This window comes from Lepidochelys kempii, chromosome 9, assembly GCF_965140265.1.
Source record: "Lepidochelys kempii isolate rLepKem1 chromosome 9, rLepKem1.hap2, whole genome shotgun sequence".
Lineage (NCBI taxonomy): Eukaryota > Metazoa > Chordata > Testudines > Cheloniidae > Lepidochelys > Lepidochelys kempii.
In genome coordinates, this window is record NC_133264.1 from 25,553,509 (window position 1) to 25,576,677 (window position 23,169).

Genomic DNA, 23,169 nt, shown 5'->3' on the forward strand with positions numbered 1-23,169 from the left:
TATAGATAGCACCTGCTCCTATCCTTTTTCTGTATTGTGTCTGTTTAGCATGTGCAACAGGATAGTCTCATCTGTTTGTAAAGGATCCAGCACCCTGCTGGTGCCATATAAATAACAGTAATACAATATTCACTTGCTCCTTTTTGGTCAAATCAGCACCCGGTGACATAGCTGGTCCCCGGAGAGGCAAGCAGAGGAGGACTCAAAATTAAATCTGCTCAAAATTAAATCTACTGCGTGGCTCAGGCTCAGAGACCTGTGGGCAGCTGTATTCACAAATTTCCCTATCAGGAAATTTAACCACAAATTAACCTTTTTCAAAATTAATTTTCTATTCAGTCACAATAGAGAGAAATAGAACAATTTCCTTGGTGATTCTTCTGGTTTCTTTAAATGCCATATTTATATAGAGCTCCGTTTCTGGAAACACCCTACTCTGCATGGCCCATTGACCTCAGTGGGACTACCTGTGGAGCAAGGACCTATACAGGATGAGTGAGGGGATCAGAATGTGGCTCACTGTGATCAAGGAACGAGTGGAAGTTATCAGCATGGTAAACTAAATGCTAATCTGATTAATGAGAACATGCATATCTTGTAATACTAGTTCATATGTTATCTATCTTTAGATTGGCATGTGCTCCTATTTGTCACTTCTCATCTATTTATAGGTTTCAGAGTAGCAGCTGTGTTAGTCTGTATTCGCAAAAATACTCCGACACCTCTCTATCCTCTTCTCCCTTCCTTCTCAAGTTCCTTCCTTGCTCCTCTGTCACCTTCTAGTAGATTTGCCTGACTACCTTGTTGCCCCAAGAGCTATGTTTCTGCCTCTGTTTTAACTATGGTAAAATACTAACACAAAAATAAAGCTTCTGTAATTTTTTTTTCTGTCATTTTTTCTTTTCAAGCAAGGTCTCTGCTGAAAAGATATGGATAGAGGCAGAATTAACAGATGCAGTGTTTTGTACTAAATCAGAGTGTAGATGAATCAAAATTATCGAGGGATATCTTGCTTCTCCCACTAATGTTAATGGAAGTCAAGTGGCTAAATCCATACACAGTACATTGAAAATGTACCCCTTTCTGTCTTATAAAACTGTCTAATATATTTCTTCCAGTTCTGTTCCAATGCAATGTGTGTTCAAAGCTTATGCTGGTAGGTATATGCAGTATTCCTCAAGTCACCAGGTAACTCCAGTCTCATACATTCTAAAATCTTCCTTTTTAAGTGGAAAATAATTCATTTTAAGAGACAGTGTACCTTTCCCTCATCATCAAACTTACAGATGTTGAGAAAGGTGTTCTTCCACGCTGCCAGATTTTCTATCTAAAAACCCTGTAGGGAAAGTGCACTGAGTTCTGATCTCACCTCGGTGTCACTTCAGGCACAGCTGGGAATAGCACCTGGGTCACTGATGTGACAGAACCAAGTTTTATCCATTCAGCTACACTGCATCTCAGAATGAATGTGCAAAATCTACGGGCTTGGATATACTGTCTCTAGTCATTGTGCTACCCATTAGACACACTCCCTCCCAAAGACAGAAGTAAAACCCGGGATTCCTGATCTCCAGTAGACTACTATTGTCTAGCAAATAGTTTTGTAATCCACTAGTCAAGTTTGTGTTAAATCCATCTCTACAGAGTGGTCCACCTAGGGGATAACAATTCCTCCTTTAGCTTAGCTAGTAAAGATCTGTGCTGGAGATCTCAGAATATGGAGTTCAAATTTAGCTGATAAGCCATGTGAGGGAATTCTTATTTCTGCAGATGATGGAATTTGTCTTTCTAGTTTTTTAAAAAAGCTAATTCACACAGTGAGATGGCATCCTTAAAAATGGATTTTATAGTTGCACACCATTATCTATCATTATGTATGGTACAGATGTTAAGAACATTTCAGTCCTTTCGTCACATTTTGTGTCATACAGGTTTGAAGGTTGAGAGTCAGACTGTCTGACCTTGCTCTAAAAGCACTGGGGGAAAGAAGAGAGGGGAAGCGGAACTGAAAAATAAATAGTGCTAAAAAGTAAAACTGGCTCAAGGGAACAAATGCCTTAATCCAGTAGCTGAGGATATGTAGTTTGGGGTAGTGGCGGGGGTTTGAAGGTCAGAGATTTCCAGGGGTGTTGGAACAATTTGTGTAGTGGGGGTGCTGACAGCCACTGAACCAAACAGTAAATCCTGTATATGATGGATACCACTTCAAGACAGGGGGTGCGGCAGCACCCCTAGTTCCAGCACCTGTGGAGATTTCTGATCTGTTTAGGTAGCTCTGAACAATGCAAACTTTTTCAAAATTAGAAAAACTATTTTACTGAAGCTGGTGAATAATGACAGTCTGACCGAAAAACAACAAAGGTCCAAATGTAGCAGTTCTTTACCAGGCAAAACACCCATGTTATGTAACAGTAATTTTGTCTCAGTAAAGGATTCATCCCAAAACTTTCACAGTTAGAACTGTCATTGCTTACTTTATGCTTGGTCAGAGTTTGGCAAAAATTCTGGTACTACTTCATGTGGACATAACTTGTAAAGAGACTGAACATTCTTCAGGGTACTTTACTGCTCCCCAAGGTAGATAACTCAGGAAGAGGAGCAGGGTAGCGTCTCAGAGTGTGTGTAATGCTCACTTACCTGAAGTAATTCAAGGACATAAGAAAGGCATGAATAATCCTTTTTTAAAGCTGCCTCCTCACCTTGCTTGCTGACTCACTCTTCATTATCCAGCGATGCATGTGTAAGGATACCCATTTTAATTTGTATCTTAGAAAGCAGCATTGTCCTTTTTTTGTTATTTTAAGACCCTTAAAGAAAAACAATTTAAAGGGCACCAATCATTTTCATTTAATGTTTTCAAGAAATAGGTTCCAAGAGACTGTATATTGTACCTCCTAGTCAGCATGTTGGAGACTTGGATATGTAGGAGTCTGTTGCCTGATTGTCTTCTCCCTTTTGAAAGTATTGAATCAAAAATAACTCCACTGCTGTTAATGAGAGTTATACCACTATAAAACTGGTGTCATAGGGTAATGAGGCATTCTGTCTTATCTATCCACACACTAGCTCCTATAGATGGGTATTGGAAAAGAGAAGTGCTCAAAACAAAAAAGGCTTAGAAAGTTCCCTCCATCGATAGAATCCGTGGAATTGCACTAGTGGTAGTAACAATGAAAAATTTGAAGGGGCTGGGAACCTGAGTGTAGCCGAGGCTCTAGAGAAACTCTCTCTAGGTCAGGGCTCAGTCACATTGACACAATAGTGTGAGGAAGCCTGTCTTGCATTGTGGCTGCTTATTCTGTAGTTCTTTGGTGAATAAATAAGTGTTCAGAGCTGACACTCAAGAAGCATCTTTTTATGAATACTAAACTCCCACAAAAAAGCACAGAAAAGCATAAGAATACCAAGCTATCGTCAAAATCAAGGTACACATTTCATCCCTCCACATCTGTATTTGAAGAACTATATTTGTATACATGAGAGCGAATCTTGCTCCAAGCCACTACTGATATCAGACAGCCTGTTCTGAGTAAACAGACAATACCATGAACGAGATTGATATCACTCTGATGAAATGACCTAAGCTCCTTCTACACTATGGGTATGTCTAAACTTCGAGGGGGGGTGTGATTCCCAGCTCAAGGAGACATACTCAGGCTAGCTCTCATCTAGCTAACGCACTAAAAAATAGAGGATAGCTGTGGCAACAGGAGCACTGGGAGGGGCTAGCCACTCCAAGTACTTACCTGTGATCTCGGATAGGTACACATTCAGAGCAGCTGCACACTAATGATTTTACACACTCTTTATTGGGGTGTGATAAATGGTTTATTATATGATTTACCATAAATACCTAACAGCATTATGAAAGCAGATGCCCAAAAGAAGTGAAAAATGATCAAATTCTCAATTGCTCACCTGAAAAAAATTATGCACGCAGATCGAAATGAGCAGTCCTGTGTTCTCGGTTATTTTCCACTGTAACTGTAGCATGTAAAACGGGTGTTCAGAGTGAAAGTAAATGTCTGTCAATAACCAGACCTAACACCAAGTCCTGCTGGGCGAGTCTGTTTCTTTACTCAGTGGATTTGGTACTGATGTCATGCACGCGATTTTGCACCCCTGAACCATCAGGTATTCAGCCAGCAGAAGACCTATTTAAATGTAATCTATTTGAGCTACAAAGATCCTTTTTTGTAGCACCATATTGATGGTTTATAATAATGTTAGCATAAGCAGTGTGTAGTGATAGAGCATCTTGTATTCTGCAGGACATCAGCAATTATAAAATGTAAAGAAACTGAGACCCATGATGAATGGCTCTCGTAAAATTTCACAGCAGGAAAAAAAACATGTAGTCATTTGAATAATATGAAGATGGTCAAGTAATGGTATCTTGCTTAGTTGAAGAGAATGAAAGAAAACTTTTTAAATGGTGTTTCTTTATCTTCAGTTAAAACTTTCTGTATACAAAATATATCTAAATATAAGACTGAATAAACATGGTCTTGTATTTTGTATAAAACTTTAATTAAAATGTAGATCTGTAGAATGCTGTTGATGAATTGCAAGGGTCATCTGAAAATACTAGGCCTGATGCACTAATATGTATTTAGCACATAGCTGCTCTAGACCTGGTTTAACTAGAACTGGAGAACTCCCTATGTATATGGAGATCCAGTTGTGCAGCATCTGTGCTGCTCTTCCACATTGTTGGTGGTTTAGGGTGGTTCCTGAGCTTGACTGTTCCCTGCATGCTGTAGCAGCTGTTGGCAGCTAGTGTACATTACAGCAGTGGCTCTCAACCTTTCCAGACTACTGTACCCCTTTCAGGAGTCTAATTTGTGTTGTGTACCCGTTTCCCCTCACTTAAAAACTACTTGCTTATAAAATCAGACATAAAAATACAAAAGTGTCACAGCACATTACTGAACAATTGCTGTCTTTCTCATTTTTACCATATAATTATAAAATAAATCAATTTGAATAGAAATATTGTACTTACATTTCAGTGTACAGCATATAGAGCAGTATAAAAAAGTCCTTGTCTGTATGAAATTTTAGTTTGTACTGACTTCACTAGTGCGTTTTATAAACTTTGTAAAACAAGGCAAATATCTGAATGAGTTGGTAGACCCCCTGGGAAGACCTTTGCGTACCTCCAGGGGTACGTATACCCATGGTTGAGAACCACTGCATTACAGTACCCTTTGTCTTATTCTGGTTTCTACTAGGGACCAGGCTGGAACCCAGATAATGTCAGTGTTAGGAGAGACACAAAGGCTCTGAGATGCATTTTGCACTTCCCAGCTATGCTTCCCCAATGCAGGGCATGGCTAAATACCCCCATGTAGCACTATCTAATTGCTGACTATTAAGGAGTGCTGGCTGCTGAGCTCATTCCCTTCTCTTGCAGACAACAGACTACAAAAAGCACAGATGCCAACTTATATTTGTATAGCTCTTATTTTGAAAAAAGAAAAGGAGGACTTGTGGCACCTTAGAGACTAACAAATTTATTTGAGCATAAGCTTTCGTGAGCTACAGCTCACTGAATGCATCCAATGAAGTGAGCTGTAGCTCACGAAAGCTTATGCTCAAATAAATTGGTTAGTCTCTAAGTTGCCACAAGTCCTTTTCTTTTTGCGAATACAGACTAACCCGGCTGCTACTCTGAAACCTGTCTTATTTTGAACAGTGTCTGTTGCTCCTTTTTATATGAATTTGCTCCAAGTACAGATCTGGACAGATTGCCATTGTCCTACCCAATTACTAGTTTCCAAGTCACTTGGGGTGACCTCATCTGTTCCTTTAGCTATCAGCCTCTAAATTTACTGCAGTCAGCCTTCCAAAGGCCAAATTACTGCAGTAATAAATGTTACTGCAGTTAATTTTTATTTTAGGGGATTTGAAGAGAGTCTATTTTAAAGTAAACAGAAAAAACATTGTCCATGAAAAGCAACAGTGAAGGCGTCCGTGGAAACATTCTAAAAATATAGTTCAGCTATAGTCTGCATTCCTTTAAAGTTATTAGGCGCACAAACCTTTTAGAGGTTTACTCAGTTTTATTTTGCCATTAGGGGAAGCAGACAGGGCACTGGCCTAGGAGATCAGGGTTCTATTCCTGGCTTTGCTGCTGGGTGACCTTGGGAGTGTCGCTTCGCCTTTGTGTGCCTCCGTTTTTCCATCTGTAAAATGGAGATAAGACTGACCTCCTTTATAAAGTATTCTGACAGCTAGGAATGAAAAGCACTACATAGCTTATATTATTAAGGAGTAGACTCTTTGGGTTTTGCTATGGACTTCAATAGGGCAAGGATTTCACCCTCTGTGTTTAAGTTTATAACTAGCTTTTTGTTACAAACCTATTTTTAACCCTCTGACAGGGTATAGTACCCATCTAGGTCCCAAGGGGGGCAAGTGTGACAGGGTCAGAAAGCCCTGGAGCTCCAGACCGGCAAAGCAAGGGTTAACCAGCAGAGCTAGGAAACAGCTGTATACAAGGAGGTACAAGTCAACAACAGCTGTTGAAAGTGAGGAAGCAATTTGTGATGACAGGCCAAGCTCTACTTCTCACAAGGTTACTGCTTCTAGGGACTTGTCTACACAGGGTTACTCAGAAAATTAATCCAAATAAATTAAGGGTGTGAATTTAAAATGGATTACTTAAATTGCATTAAGTGTCTGTGTGGGTGTTCTTATTCAGAATTAAAGTGGCATTAAATTCAATTAATCCTAATTTACTTCCACAGTTAAAAGATTTTGAGTTTGATGTAGCATACCTCAGATATTTTCTTGAAGGAGGAGAAGGAACACCAAAGACGTGTTCCTAACACGTGTGCTTCCAGTCTGGCTTTATTTTTTGTTTTGAGGAATAAAGGAGCTCTACAAGGCTGTTTTCTAACATTTTGCTATTCCCAATTACTTAATGCTGGTCATAGGTGAAAATCTCCCTACATTATTTTGACAGTGGCTGACTGCAGGCTAGCTACAACCTTTACTCTGTTCATGTGGCTTTGAAGAGGGAGAGGAAGTGGTCTAGGGGGAAACAAACCCCAGGGGCTATTTAGATATGAGACTAGGATGTCAAAGAACAGGGTAGATCACAAGGAAAGGCTCATATGTGGCCTTCTCGAGAGGAGACTGTTGGTTTGTAATGTGATAAAGTATTGATGAGAAACTATTCTAACTTAGCTGACGTCAGTGCAGTTACTGTAGATTTGCATTTGTGTAACTGAGATCTTAGTGTAATTCTATATGAACTAATGATGAAGCCACTTCTAGAGTGTCCCTGTTCAGTATCATCCGGGTCTCACTGGATGATTCTCCAGTCTGAAACAGGTATTCACACCCAGTGTTTATAGTTGTGTGAATAAATATTTATGGCAGCCAGGCCTTATCCCCTCCTATTGTGCGTAGGTGTGCAAAGGTCCTCAGAATGAGGATGATAAATACAGATCATAGATGCACAGTACATAATGAGGATAAAACAATTTCATTCTTAATGCTGAATAATTTTTGCCTTTAATATTTTTAATGTCTTCTTCTATTTTTAAATTGCAGTTTCTAGCCCTTGTGATTGTAGAGAAAAAACTTGAAAACATGAACCTAAGGGCTCCAAAACCAGAAGGAAAATTAAAAAGAATCCAGAATGTATTTTTCTTAATCTCCAATTCTTATGCAAACATTGTGATTGAGGGAAGGGCATAATTCATGATTTTTTTTGAATGCTTAGGGCTGGCAATATAGCTGCAGTCATTTTTGTCTCACTAATTCACTCTGTCGGAAATTACTTGAGCCATCGTTCAACCTCTGTTTTGTTGCAGAGCACTTTTTCTCTGCTTTTAGCACAAGGCTAACACAAGTATTATCTGGCGGAAGACACTCTTGGAGCAGATTTGACTTTATTCTCTGGATAGAGTGTTTTAATAATCAATAAGGACATTCAGAGAACGGAGCTGGATTTTTTCCTTTGCCACTATGTAGTTCCTGCTAACAAATCTTTCCTAAAATGCTGCTTAGTAGGAGTTAAGCATGTGCTTAAATGACTGCACAGGGTGCAAGGCAGTGGAGACTCATACCCGCTGAGTTCAGGTTCCACATGTGTGAATAGAATAAGGTCAGTTGTGTTCAGTATAAAATGTCAAATATGCATAGAAAAGTTTCCCTGGTGAAATTGAGGTATATTAATAAATCATCCTCAAACAACACTTTTTGCCTCATTTTCTAGGCTTCCTCTAGCGAAATAAATACTTCATCTCCTCCCAACCCACACTTCTAACCAAAAGTATTTTGCACATGAAGTATAATTCCCACAGGAAGCAGAATACATAATTGATTATAGTGAGATCCAGCTGAGGAGCACAACATTAATGGCCTCACCATGAGGTCCCAAGGTGCTCAGCAACACTTATTTAAATCAATGGAAGTTAAAGGCATATGGTACCTTTTTAGGTGGTGTCTGACACTTTGCAGGATGTTACGACTTCCCTTAACTATGTACTTGCAAGTTAAAATCACTTTATTACTCTTTCATGTGTGCATAACCAACATTTCTTGCAAACGTGGATCGAGTAGTAGTTTTTTGCCAGTTTGCAAAGGGAAATATAGCAGAAGATTCTAAAGCTTTTTTTTCCTCACGGAACACCTTTATTATGGGTCAGATCCATCAGTTTCTACTCAGGCAACATTTCTAGTGAGTTCGGGCTGCAGAGAGACTAGGCTCCATAAATAGAGCTTTGTTATAACAAGAATTGCAGTTTACGTGTCCGGATGCATCTAAGACTCTGGGGTTTATATTGCAGCCCTTTCTCTTGTGATTTCAGTCAAGTTACTCATGAGTCAGGCTGTAGAATTTGCCATTGTACTTTAGCTTCACTGGAAACAAGCTATACGCTGCACACACCAGCATTCTTTCTATCTTGGCTTCCTTTGGATATGAAATCTTATGGATAAGGCACGGCCCTGGACTCTTTCCTGCACTGTGATTGGCTCTGCACAGGAGCAAGAGGAAGCCATCAGAGAGCGAGCCATGTCTCCATGTTTCTTATGGTGAATCTGAACCAGTCCTAGACTATTGGTGGTAGAGAAGCTCTAACTTATACCAACAGCTTGGCCATGTGCCAGTTGGCTGTATTGGTAGACCACAGCTGCCCCCCTCGTTCACTGCCTTTGCCATGGCTCCTTGGCCAGGTGGGCATAGGAGCTGGCTATGTCTCTCACCAGCTGAGAGCTCTACAACATGGGGGAATTCTCAGCTGGTGAGCTAGGCTCAGATTCTGCCTGAGCAGCACAAAGTAGCCAGAAAAGGAGGGAGAATCTAACTCACTCTGTATGTGTGAGTGGGGGGAGGGTCATACCTGCCTCATAAAAGGAGGAGTATTTTCAATTCTCCACAGTCATAATAGGCTACAGTGTGTGACTTACATGAACAAAAAAGGATTTGCTGCAGGGATTGTGCAGAGATTGCTTTGCTCGGAATGACTTCCATTGAGGTATGAATGATGTATGTGAGGTATGAATACATCTGTTATTTATTCCACTGTAACTTTTCATTTCTTCGTGTTAAAAAATGAATGTACTGGTATATGTAGTCCTCCAGTGAAAACAACATCCTAGATTCTAACAGACAGGATTGCCTTCAGCTATTCCAGACAGGAATTCATACAGATGAAGAGCCCTGTGGTAAGACATGATGGAAGTACACACTGTTCACACAATAAAATAGAAAATAAAGGGCTTGATTCTGCATACACACTGAGTGCAAGGAACTCCTAGGGAAGTTAGTGTGACTTGTGCACATGGAATTGGGGCCCAAATCTTTATTTTTTACTAAATCGTATGTTTCTGGCGTGGCATCACAGATGCAGAAATAACATGTTTAAACATCTTTAAAAATATTAACAATTTTTTTATTTTTCTCAGATCGAAGCACTTACATTTTAGTCGAAAACAAACTTGACTGATCTAAGGTGCACTGTACATACTGCTCGTCAAATTGTTCTTTGTGAAGCAAGGGTCAGATCCTAGGCCCCATTCTACAGCTCTCGTGAGACACTATGCTGTATGTGTCTGATCCTCAAAGGCCTGAACATCCTTTGTTCCCATCAGTGACAGTGGGAGTTGAAGGTGATGAGAAGCTCTTGAAAGAGCTACTCGTTACCACACAGGGACTAGCTCTTCTGAAATGAATTCAAGTGTCCATTTGGCCTGAAGAGTTACAATAAAAAAAAGACTGGTAGTGGCAGCATTTGTTAAGAACACATGCAGATCGGGCTGCTGTGGCCTGCCTCCATGAAACTATAACAAGTCATCATAGAACCAACACAGTGTTAGACTTAAAGAATTTGGAAGCAATATTCTAAATCTTACTCTAGCAGACTATGCTACTTTAATATGCAAATCTAATATACTGCTAGACTGCCCGTATATCATGGATACTAAAAAGCATTTTCACTAGGAAGAGAGAGCTTTTTTTATTTCTAATAGCTGTTCACCCCATGCAAATGCATAATTCCCTGATGCATTCAAATGGATGATGCATTAAGTCAAGACATCTTCAAAATTCTCGCTCTCCGAAGGTGATCAAGAGAATCAGACTATCAGTAGGCTTCCTATTCCTCAGTTAAAGAACCTTTATAATTATGCTTTTAAAAGAGGAGCTGTAGTATATACTGTGTGGGAGCAGTCTGAATTTTAAATTTATTTTAGAAATCATACTCTTTTTGTTGTTGTTGTTTTTTAAGTGTACCATTGTAATATAAGGCGCAGGGAGGGAGCAATGTTGAAAGAGACGAAAGGATGGAGTCTTCCTCCAAAAACATTTTGGGCTTGTGAAGAGTGCCCTTGTAGATTATTCAAAAAGAGAACAGCTGATTGCTTTCAAATTTAATTGTATTAAGAATGAATCCTATCCCTGCTACATCTGCAGATACCATTGTTTCACTCAGATAACACTGCGGGTGGTAAATGAACCTGACTAGAATAAATGGGAGTCCATCACTGAATTACTCAGACAGCTTCCTGCTCTTAATGTTTTTAAATTCAAATTGCATTCAAAGATTTATAATCAAAACATAAAATCAGGTTTACGAAGATACAGAAGGCAAAATTCTGCCTCATGGAATGTACCAGAATCAGGCTTGTTTTGGACAGAAGTCATACTCCAAATGCTGTACTTAATATTGGATTAGTTAGAGGTGCTGAAGTAGAAATAGTAGACCCATAATGGACATCTTTAGAGAAATAAAAAGAACAGCCAGCTCTGATGTAGACAAACAATGACAAGACGCACTATTTATTGTTATATCCTTGTAGGCAAACAATACCTTATTTTATAAAGATAATCAAGCTTAATAGAATCCAAGGTCACACTTTGCTCTTATTCATATCAGTTTACATCCAAAGTAACTCCACAGAAGTCAATGGAGTTACTCCAGGTTTCATGGGTGTAGAAAAGACCTGTATCTGGTCTGCTCTCTTGCAGAACGAACAAAGTTCTTCCTCTTCCAAGTCCATTCTCCCTTATATTAAATATGATATGTCAGATACAGTTTCTACTTAGGCTGTTTCATTCATGCATGAGATTTGCAACACAAGCAAACCAACCTAGGTAAGAGATGTGAATCCACAATAGACCTTAACCTTTGGCTCACGTTGTTCAGTGCATTTTCAGTTACAAACTCTACATGAAGGAGTGTCAGATCTTGTTTGCATTACTGAGATCTAAATAGAGGACTAATGGCCTTGTGCTAACTCAGTAGGTTAATAGGGTACTAGATTCCGCAAGTGTTCAAAGAAGGTCAGCTGCTTAGAGGGTTTTCATCTCTGGCTAGCCAGGAGGCTGAAACCACTCCAGGGGACCCCATTTTCCTTCATAGCCCTGTCACTTCCAGGCAAGACTACAGTAATACATTCAAATTAGAGCTGACCAAGTTTCACTAGAGTAGAGCGCAGAAGCACTACTTTTTAATGTGGTCGGCCAGTATGAATATGGAATATCAATACTCAGATCTCTGTCCTAGCTCTCACTTCATCTCCTAGTGCAGTAACAGGTATTGCTTTTATATGTATATTATAGAGAGGGAGAGAGAGCCCAGAATGCTCTGGGATGCAGTTAGTAACCAGAGCTGGCTGAAATATTTTTTCTGTTTTGTTGAAAAAAAATTACAATTTGTCAAAACTGAAACTTCATGAGAAAGGATCAGTTCTGAAAAAATTGGGAAAAATGTTTTGAAACTGACAGCACATCCCACTTCAACATTTCAAAATAAATTCTGGATTTTGGTTCACAATGGCTTTTCATTTTGAAATGTGAGTGAATTATAGAGATAGTTTTAAAGTCAACATCAAAATTAAACATTTCAGAATTATCAGAATGAAATATTTTCAATTGATCCAAATCCAACTTATTTTAAAGTTTTTTTCACTTCACAACATTTTTTGAGATTTCAATATTTCATCCCAATTTGGGAAAGGGAAAAAAGTTTGAAATCTCAAAAATGTTCCTGGGATGGGAGAGCCATTCTCTCCCCAGCTCTATTAGTAAACACTATGGGACAATATAAGGCCTATTAACTTTATTTAGTACTAGGTTGATTTGGAGTTTTGTCATAATATTTTGCATTTTTAACATGTTTGTTTCAATAACATTTGCTCTGTTAAAGCATGCAGGGGATAGATTACTGGCCATTTAAGTGGCAGTTTGTGAGTTTATGCTTTAAATTCTGTGTCTGCTACAGCTGTAATGGCTATAACGATTAATAATATTTATTGGCCATTAATACACAGGTAAATTATGATGTAACTATTGAAATTATATAGTTCATTGAACACTGGAAAAACATAAATTTGGCATGAACATTTGGCTACTTAAGATGGATGTTGATCTCTTACTCAAAAATAAACTATGCAGAAAGAGCAGCGAGAACTATGGCAGTGGCAATTACTCATTCTGTTCAAGAAAGAATTCACTCTGAAGGCCTCAGATTTACTCTGTCTTTAAGACATCCAATTTTACAAATTAGTAATATCTTAAACGAGAATCTAACCTTACACTTAATAGGTGCTAGCATGTTCAGTCCTTATTGATCTTGTTTTTTCATACACTCCAGATGTCCTTCACAACCTAAGTGTGTTTTTTAGAAAGTACTCCAGACTCTGAACCAGATTAGCTGCCAGAAATGCAGACACTAATAGACCCTTGAACAGAGAACTTCAAATGGTGCGGACTAGGAGCTTGCACAGCACAAAGAAAGTAGCTAGAGCCAGGGCTGAGAATTGAGTCCTAGGTCTTATCAGTTATTTGGAAATTAATTTATGAACTACTTCACTCTCTGTCCTACTATCGTCCACTGCTGCAAGGCACACCGTTTCTGCCCTCCCTATGAATTCAGTTTTACACTGTGAATTGAATCTGGCTTTCACACACTTATAGACAGAACTAAAAGTTGGACCCAGACACAGAACATAAGCTGCCTCTGTTACTTAATTTAAACTGGATGAATTCTTGACAAATTCTTTCTCTGACAAATCTATAAAGAAGGCAAATATTATTTTTATTTCCTTCCAGCAGGGTAGGCCAATTTCTGGCAGGGCAAATCAACTTCTTTTCAGGCTAGTTGCTTTGTCCAAGCACCAGACTAGGCCTGAGTCTAATAAGATTCTCTTGCATAATAGGATCCCGTTTTTCTTTGCAAGTGCAGCCTTTTCATATCTGTGTTAAGGATTCATACAACTTGATTATCAGCATGGCAGCCCTGTAAAACTCCTGACTCATTCTACCAGGTTGCATCACAAGATCTTTTCCTTAACAACCAGCAAATAATTGCCTTCCTTGCCCTCTCAAGAGCAAATTTACCTTTCATGTCAATGGGCTAAGCTGCTTTGATACTAAAGATTTGCTCAGCTTGACTGTGAAAGAAGATGAAAATCAAGGCCAGTCAAAATGGAGGAACCCTCTTTCAGTTCCCAAGTAATCCCAATACACATCCCTGCTTCCATTTATTTTACCTGGTTCCTTTCTAGTAGTTAGCCATTAGACAGAATATGGCCCCTCTGCTAGCATTAGCTGAGAGAGTGTCCCTTTGACTCAAGCAGTGAAGGCTTGTGGTTTTTGGAACTGAGGAACTAGGGTTTTACTCTGACCTCTCCACAGTGTAGGATTTATCCAATATTCATGTCTGCCAGCTGTACGTGGCTTCATCACAACAGTAGCACAAATCAGAGGGAAATTCTGCTGACCTTGGAGCCTTTCCATCCAGTCCCTTTTTAAAGCCCTCCCTTGGGAAGGGTTAGAGGGCTAGTAGGTGCTGCCCCCACTCTGCCTGCCTTATAAACTTGTTCCACGTCTTAACAAATTTGCTGACATCGCTCTTTTTCTGTCCATTTCTTTCTGTCCATTTTCTCCCTCCAGTCCTGGTTGTCTGTTTGTTTGCAGGTTTTTCCCTTCTTGACATCTTTTTTCTTTCTGTTTATTGCCAGCCCCCTTTTGGCTGATTCTTCTCCTCTCCCTTCCTCCTCTGGTTACTTCATTCCCCTCCTCATCCCCCAGTTTACCAAAAAGCTAAGACTACTGCACTGGAGTGGCGGGAGGGGAAGGGGTCCAGAGAAGAGACACTGGGGCTGGTGGTTGATTCTTGAACCTTCAGCCTTGTGTACAGCAGCTGCTCCTGTAGCCAGCTATGTTGGACCCATAACATGAGCAGGGAGGAAAGCTGGGTGACTCTCAAAGAGCTACCTGAGGCCTTACCTGCAGAGGGGGCAGACCCTTAAGGTCTGTCTTCACTGCAACTGGAAGGTGTAATTTCCAGCACAAGTAGAAATACCCGCACTGGTTCTGACTGAGCTAACATGCTAAAAATAGAAGGGGTAGCCATTGTGGCGAGAGGGACTAGCCACCCCTAGTACAGTCCCATCCAGGACCCTAGATACATACTCAGGGTGACTAGTTCCTCTCACTGCTCCCGCTACCAGGGTTATAGGTCTGTTTTTAGGGTGCTAGCTCAATCAAAGCTGCTGCAGGTACATTTGCTTGGGCTGGAAATTATACCTTCCAGCTCCAATGTAGACATACCTAAGTGTCTGGGGGTGTGGATTTGCGCTCTGCAGCTTTCCAGAGTCACAGAGATCTTCTCCTCTGCCCTGCATCCCTCCTCTTAACTATTCTGGCACCTCCTCCCAGGGTGGCCCACTGCAAAATTCCCAAGTATTCATCTGCCTGAGACAGTCTGCCTTGGGCAAAGCTCCTCCTGCCTTGGAATAAGGCTAATTAGAGATGCTGACCACTGCCCCCCTGGGGACACTCCAGGCGCAAACTGTAGCAGATCTGCTGGAGAGCAGGAGGTAGAGAAGCCCTGCAGGCAGGGGCAACTCTCCAATCCCTGTGTTCCAGGTAGTTCAGTCATCTGTAGCTTTGCAAGGAGTACAGTTACTACTGTCAGAGTTGCCAGCATGCCCAATACCAGGGATTGAACTGGAGACCTCCAGAGTTAAAAGACTGAGTCTTCGCAGTTTGAGCTAAAGTCCCAGGCTCTGAAGCAAGGAGCTGTAATCGATGATCCTTCTCTGTGGATCAGGCACAGAGGGGGACACAAAATATACAGACGAACCCCAGGAGGCTGTGCTACTTCCGTCCATATAGAAGTGCTCAATTTCTTCTAGTGCTTTTCATGCAGATTCTTTCAATGACTCTCTTTGTAATGCCTGTACCTTTTCTAACATGTTTTTTGGGAGGAATGTAACCTTTGGAGAGACTTTTCTCTGTGTAAACTCAAATACAAATGCTAAGAATTCCTAGCTGCAGCTTTACACAGGGTACCTCAGGACTGCAATGGAGTTTATTTTCAAATGGTTTTAACATCATGACTGTTCCTCTGTTGCAGGGGGGATTGCAACCCTTTAAAATCCTGTCTTGCTCTGGGAGCAGAACAGTGGTCGTTACTGTACAACCACGTTGAAGCATGGTAGTTGCTAGCAGGGTTCTAACACAATTTATCTGTAACCAAGTTAGTTCTGTTATAAATCTGTGCTACAGATTGGCAAAATTTATCTAGCACCCTTCTGACCATTCCCTCTCCTTCCCCCTCGGCCCATACTGGCTTGGGAAACTGACAGAACCTCCCATTACCAACTGTGCTTTAAATATGTTCATAGCTAGCTCAGTCCTGATCCTCATGTGGACCAGGCTTTGATGAAATTTGAATCCTATAGAAATCTTATAATTAAGACCTTTGTGACCATGCATATAACTGAGTCATAGTCACTTTTATAATAATAATCTTGCCTTTTATATTAAAATGCATCATAAAGAGCCTTGCTCACTTTAAAGCACCTATTGTTTTCACCCTTTAAAAAAGTCATACTGTTGATTTAAATACCAGGCTTCTCATGTTCACAGTAGTGAAAGCAAGCTAATAAACTAGGCATAATTGGCTTGTTTATAATGGATTTTGACTTCAGAAATGAACATTAAATAATGGCAATTCTGTTTCTTTCCAGCGCTCAGGTGGGGCCTTAGCTATTCCTTTATGTGCATTTCAAGGGACTGTATCTCTCCATGCACCCACGGGAAAAACTCTCTCTTTATCTACCTACGAGGTAAGCACTGAAGGGCAAAAAATAACACCCACATCAAAGAAAATTGAAGTATATCGATCCAAGAGTGTTGGTCATGAGCCAAACCCTGAGGATTCTCCTACTACATTTGCAGACACAAATGTTAAAATTCATTTAGAAGTTCTTGAAATTTGCGACAATGAAGAGGCCATGGATACTGTATCAATCATCAGTAATATCAGCCAGTCCTCTACCCAGGTCAGATCCCCGTCCTTGCGTTATTCACGGAAAGAAAACAGGTTTGTTTCATGTGATTTAGGAGAAACTGCTTCCTACTCTCTCTTTATACCATCAAACAATCCTGACAGCGATATTAACATATCAATTCCAGATACCGTTGAAGCTCATAGGCGGAATAGTAAAAAGCAGCATATGGAGAGAGATGGTTATCAGGAAGAAATACAATTGTTAAATAAAGCATACAGAAAAAGGGAAGAAGATGGCAACAGCAATTAAAAGACACTTAGAGTAGTAAATCTGATTTGACTGACACTCCTCCTCTCATTCAATTGATCTATCAAACACAATGACTTTTCTCTTCTGTAACATGAAATTTTATTTTGTTTGGCTATACCAATGGTTCCCAACCTGCGACCAATGGGCTGCTTGCTCATGTGACATCCTCAGGGCCATACAGATACACTGTATGGATGAGGCCCAAATAACAGAGAGCTGCATACATGGCCCACAATGGTAAATAGGTTGAGAACCACTGGACTATACCAATAAGTAGGTTTTTTAAAATGTATGGGTGGGAAAACATCAAATAGTTAATTGCTTTTATAATATTGATTAGAGAATTGCAACACTGGTGGTGGTTGTGTTTTAGCTTTTGGTTTTTGTTACTATAATTTCTAAAACCTTTTCTGAATAGAAGCTTAGAAGCTGCTTTGGTTGCTTGTTGGCACTGGGCAATCTACCCATGGAAACCTGTGAAAACTGAATGATCAAACCATTTCCATCCAAGGAAAGATTCTTAACATTTTTTGTGCTTCTGTCACAATTCTGCTATGACTGATGTCTTGTGCCTGAAGTATTTATCAGAAAACAGTAGCTAAAGTCAAAAGCTGAATACAGGATTTGGTTAAATACAGGATTAAAAGAGGCCTAAGTGCTTTAAGTTTCCACTGTTATGTACACAATTCCAATGTACCACATAAGTAACTAACCATTATAATATCAACTTTTGAATCTGGGTAGCTGAAATGTAAGCATGCACATTCTGTAGATATGGTAACATGTATTTCAACAAGGTTCTAATTGCTCAACATTCCTGTGTACACGTGTATCAATGTTCAGTTTACTTATCCCATGGAATCTAAGGAACCCGCTTCCTGCCCCCACCTTCTCTTCCCATGTAAGAAAAAGAAGCTTTCCAATCTTACAGGGTGTCCATACTTGATCCAAACAAGGGTCATGTTGGCAGCATGCCAGGAGCCATCCCATCATGCTTAATTTGCATAAAATGCAGCTGCCTTCATCTTTAAAGGTTATCAAGGCCAGAGTCATCCCCATGCAAGCGCTAGCATAGAAAGTGTAGGTGACATGCACTCCACCTCTGCAGAGGCTGCCAGGGATGGTGCAACCCATGGCACAACCCTGAGAGTTGCCCTAACTTGCACCTTTGCTGCGATAGTCCCTACATGCCATTGCAGGGTCACAGTATGGCTGAGGTGAAGGTCTGTCCCAGCCACACATCCTCCTTCAAGAGGTCTGTTATCCCTCCCTCCACAGCCCCCAGTGCTACCGGAGGGAGGAGCCTGCTGCAGAGCTGGTAGAGCCAGAAGGGAGGGGTTACACTTGTTCTTTGACCCCTTTGTATCAGTCTAGCAAATGGACTGTAGCAAAATGATGCATCAAGCCCTTTTCTTCCATCTGTTTGTCAGGCATTTCAGTTAAATAGGGATGAACAAAATTAAGAGTTTTAAACAAAAATCACATTCCCTCTCAATCAGCTTTCATTTTCATGGTATATGTGATGCCCTAATCCCTTATAGAGCTAGAATGATCCCAAATTTTCCAGGAGAGAAGTCTAGAAAAGGCCTGAATTTCTAGGGGATGGGGGGGAAATAAGCAGAAACCCTTTCAGACCTTATTTAGAGACCACAAAGAAGCAAAACAAAACATGGGCTGACTTTATTTTTCTTTGCAGTTAACCCTCAATATTGAGGTGTGAACTCAAATGACCTGATTCCCCTCTCAGTTACACCAGTGTAAGTTAGAAATAATTCAATTGAAATCACTGGGTTTACACTGGTGTAAATCTGAGGAGAATGAGGCCCAAAGACTGGAGGTTGCTAAGATAGAGATGGATCACACTGTGCTATGAGTCGTGGTTTAATGTGCTGCCCTTCTACACTGAAATTGAGGGTGGTAACACTATAGCTGCTTCTTCATTTCAGATTTAACTAGAAACTATATTGTTAAGAAAAATCCATTCTAAGATCTATTCAACTATATTTTTTCTACAAATTGTGAATAGGCACCCTGCTATTTCTGAAATTACTGCTTTCTGCTGTCTTCTACAGAAAGCAGGTAGAAGGCAGTGTAGGAGCACAGTTTGATCTGATAAGCCCTTCTCAGTTGAATTCCAGTCTAAAGCACCAGATCAAAAGATTGTAAACATCTTGCTAGATGCAAGTCTTGGGGCCCAACAAGAAGACATGGCATTCTTTAAAACTGGAATGCTTGGCTCAAAAATGAGATGGCAACTTTTCTCACAGCCTTGTTCAGCGCAGGAAAAAAATCCAAACTAAGTTTAAGCAAGTGCTTTCCTCAGAGCAGCCATTTATTAATCTATGGGCCACATTACCCCAAGCCCAGGACAACAGGAAATGAAGGGTGAAATCCAGTAGCCAAGATTGAAAAGCAATACACAGATGAAGTTCTCTTAACGTGGCTCCACTTTCCTTTTGCTTTGACTTGTTGGTATGTTTTGCTCTTGCCCACTGGATGCCATCTGATTACTTGAACATGTGTCCAATGTGTTCCTGGATATATTTTAAAGTTTTATTTATTGGCTAAATTCAGCACCCATATCCTAGGTAGTGTCCCAATTGGGGCAACATACCCATAGGGAGAGTGGGCTAGAGGGGCAACATCTTCCCCCCAGGGCACCAAAAAGGGTTAATCCATCATTACCTTGGAGTCTTCTTTGTTGATTGGTTCTTTTTACCACCTCCTCCCCCTCCCCAAGAGAGATTAGTACTGTGTATAGGAAAAATATTAACTGATGGTGTGTTAACATCTGATTGTATTTAGGAGGGATTCAGATGCAATCTAGATGCAGCCCTCAACTTGACCTAACTGTAAAGTACTATCTTACTGGTCTATAATAAATACATTTTCTTCAGTGACGATTCTGTAAATAATTTGGTAATGTATTAAACATCTATTTTATGTTTTGTTTTAAAATGGTTGCTACAATTAAACATTTGAAACAGTGTGAACACCCATGTCTTAATTATTCAACAGACACGAGCCATTTGCAAAGTGCTCCAGAAAACTTGCTTCATTTTCTCCTGGTTCATATATTAGGACTTGTCTACACTACAAAGTTAGGCTGCTGTAAGCTGCCTTGCACAGACCTAGTTGTGCATGTGTCTACATTTAACTTGTCTCCCACCGATATAGGTTCCCTGTTACAGTGACACAGTAACATCACCTCCCTGTTGGGGACACTGGGGCATGGCCGCTAGGTAACTCGAGGGGATGGAAGACCACGAGTGTCGATAAAGCCCCCTCGCACTAGGCCCAGGTGTCCTTGGCCCCCCCTCCTGCCTGGAGGCACTCGCAGCAGCTCTGCGTACTAGGCCCAAGCATCCTTGGCCCCCCCCCGCCTGGAGGCACACACAGCAGTTATGCTGAGAATCTGCAACAATATGTTGCAGAGTCAGACTGCCTGAAACTAAGCAAGGCCAAACAGGGGAGATATGGAAGAACAATGCTGAATAAAGCAGCTTTATGTATAGTTTAACAAATGATACAGAGAATCAGGAAACTAGCTGGGAACTGGATTGGCTGGCTATATGGATACTTGGGGCAGCTTGCTATTGGATAAGTATGCTGGGAAAAAGGATGTATAAAAGCCTGTGTAACTTCCTGCTCTGTTGTGCAGGATTTGAGATTTTATTCTCCCTGTACCTTTTTGCAGCTGCAAATAAACTTTTCTGCTTCTCCACCCCGTTGTGATTATTGGGTGTTGCACACCGGGTAACGAACCACTCAAGCTGTTGTTCAGCCTCTCGGCACTGGGTGCCGGCAACATCCCTGAGCAGCACTGAGCCATGGTTGATGTAGTGAGGTTGACACAGCATAAGTGTAGACACTGTGTTACTTGTGGCAACCCAAACAGTCTCCAGCAGCTGCCCCACAAGGCCCAACATTGCCTGCCCTGGTCACAGTTGTGAACTCCATTGCTTAGAAGGTCACAGACACTGAAAGTCCCTCCCTCCCCTTTAAAGCCCAGTGAATTTTTGAAATGCCTTTTGTGATTCTCCATCCTGGCAAGCCCACACAGTAGGACTCCATTGTTCTGCAACTGTCCTGCTGACCACGCGCTCCAGATGCGCTCTGGCTTGGAGCAGACAGGAGCTATTGGATCTTCTGGGCCTGTGGAGAGAAGCGGCTGTGCAGGCGCAGCTACGGACCAGCTGTAGAAACGTGGACACCTACAAGCAGATTGCTCGGGGGATGCAGGAGAAGGGGCACGATGGGAACCAGCGGCAGCAGCGCCGCGTGAAAGCAAAGGGACTGTAGCAGGCATAGCAGAAGGCCAGGGAGGCGAACAGTTAATCCAGTGGCAAGCTTCAGACCTGCTGCTTTTCACGAAGAGTTGCATGCCCTACTTGGCGGAGGCCCCACCACCGCCCCACAGACCACCGTGGATACCTCGGAGAAGCACAAGTCACAGGCCCCTGGCATGAACAGCGAGGATGAAGTGGAGAAGTAAGAGGAGGAGGATGGGAGACATACGACTAAGAGGTCCCACTGTGCCATGAACCGGGACCTGCTGAGACTTTACTGCAGTCTGGTCAGTCCTGACAGTCAAGCATGGGTGAGCCTGATGCAGGGGAAGGAACCTAAGGTAATTGTGTAATTGTATTTCCCATTACAATGCTGTATGTACTGATGGTACCCCATCTCCCCAACTCAGCAGGACACAGCTGACTTTTCATTAATTTACTCATACTAGAAGAGGTAGCAATGCAGCCAGAGGTGGAGTTATCTTCCGTTCATGCCTCTGTAGAGTTAGGCAGGGGAGGTCATGTGGAGCATTTTGTTTATGTGCAGAGATGTCCCTGGAATCCTCCTGAGAGATCACAATGAGCCTTTCATTACTCTGCAATCCTCTCCCTAAGGCTTTTAGGGATGGCAACCTTATTTCTTCCTCTGTGGTAGGACACTTTCGCATGCCAGTTAGTGATAACTTCAGGTGACACCATTGCAATAAACAGGCTAGCAGCATATGGGCCCGGATGGCTTCGGGATGCGAGCAGCCGCTGTGCTCTCTGTGCTTTTGTTACCCTCAGGAGTGAGATATCAGCTAAAATCACCACCACCTGTGGAAAAAGATGCCAGTATTCAGTGCCATTTCATGCAGCTGAGCAATTCCCTTGTCATTACCCCAGCCGGAATACTCTCCACGGCTGGTTCTGTGAGTGGTGCTGTGCACAAGCACTCTGAAGCAGAAATGTCAATAGGCATGTCTTGTTTATACTTTAGGGGAGCAAGGGAAGAGAGATCTGAATCTTAACTTTTGCTTTCCAGTGTGACTATACTGACAGTGGTAATTCTGTGTTTTATCTGCAGCCACTCCCATTGCAGCCTTGAGTGGTACCCCTCCACACTGTGGAACACCTGAGCGGGGTGGGGCGGGGGGCAGGGCAGGGGGGAAGAGAAGAAAGAAGAGGACTGGGGGTGACGTGTTCAATGAGACTCTGCAAGCCAGTGCTGCATCAGACCGTGAGAAATGGGTCTGGAGGGTGAACACTGCATATACCCTGGAGAGGGAAAGAGTGGACAGGAGAGAGGCCCAGGAGTCCCAGCAGAAAAAGGAGAGGGAGATGCACCAGGACATAAGGGGGCTTCTCTGGCAGCAAATATAGATGCTGCAGACACTTGTGGATCTGCAGGTTCTACAATCATGGACTCGCCTCCCTTGGCAATCCATAGAGAACTCCAGCACAGCATCTCCTTACATCCCACCCAACATTCCACATGGCATCAGGGGCCACATCCCTTCCCCTGCCACTCCATCCCAGGGGACATTAAGGACAACCACAGCTTCACATGCACTGACCTGGGAAAGCCACAGTTACAGTATGAGTAGGTAAAATTTTCTTTCTCCTTGTAAATTTCTGTTCCATTAATTTATTACATTTTTAATGTATTTGCTTTTAAATTACACCACTTTTTCTTTGTACTGGTTTTATTATGAATAAAATTCTATTATTTGGAAAATAATTCATCTTTATTAGTTTACAACATATGCTGCAGAGTGCTAAGCAGTTGTGAAAACACCCACTTGTTATTCTACAATGTGACAACTCATAG

At 41.4% G+C, this 23,169-nt stretch overlaps 1 protein-coding gene across 1 annotated transcript in view; it reads left to right on the forward strand.

Moving 5' to 3' along the window:
• Positions 1-17,115, forward strand: part of GPR149 (G protein-coupled receptor 149) — a 33,368-nt gene extending 16,253 nt beyond the window's left edge. The window contains exon 4 of the mRNA XM_073358765.1: positions 16,498-17,115. Within this exon, the coding sequence (XP_073214866.1) occupies positions 16,498-17,070 (573 nt within the window). The 3' untranslated portion in view covers positions 17,071-17,115. The remainder of the gene's footprint in view (positions 1-16,497) is intronic.
• Positions 17,116-23,169: the final 6,054 nt, after the last annotated feature.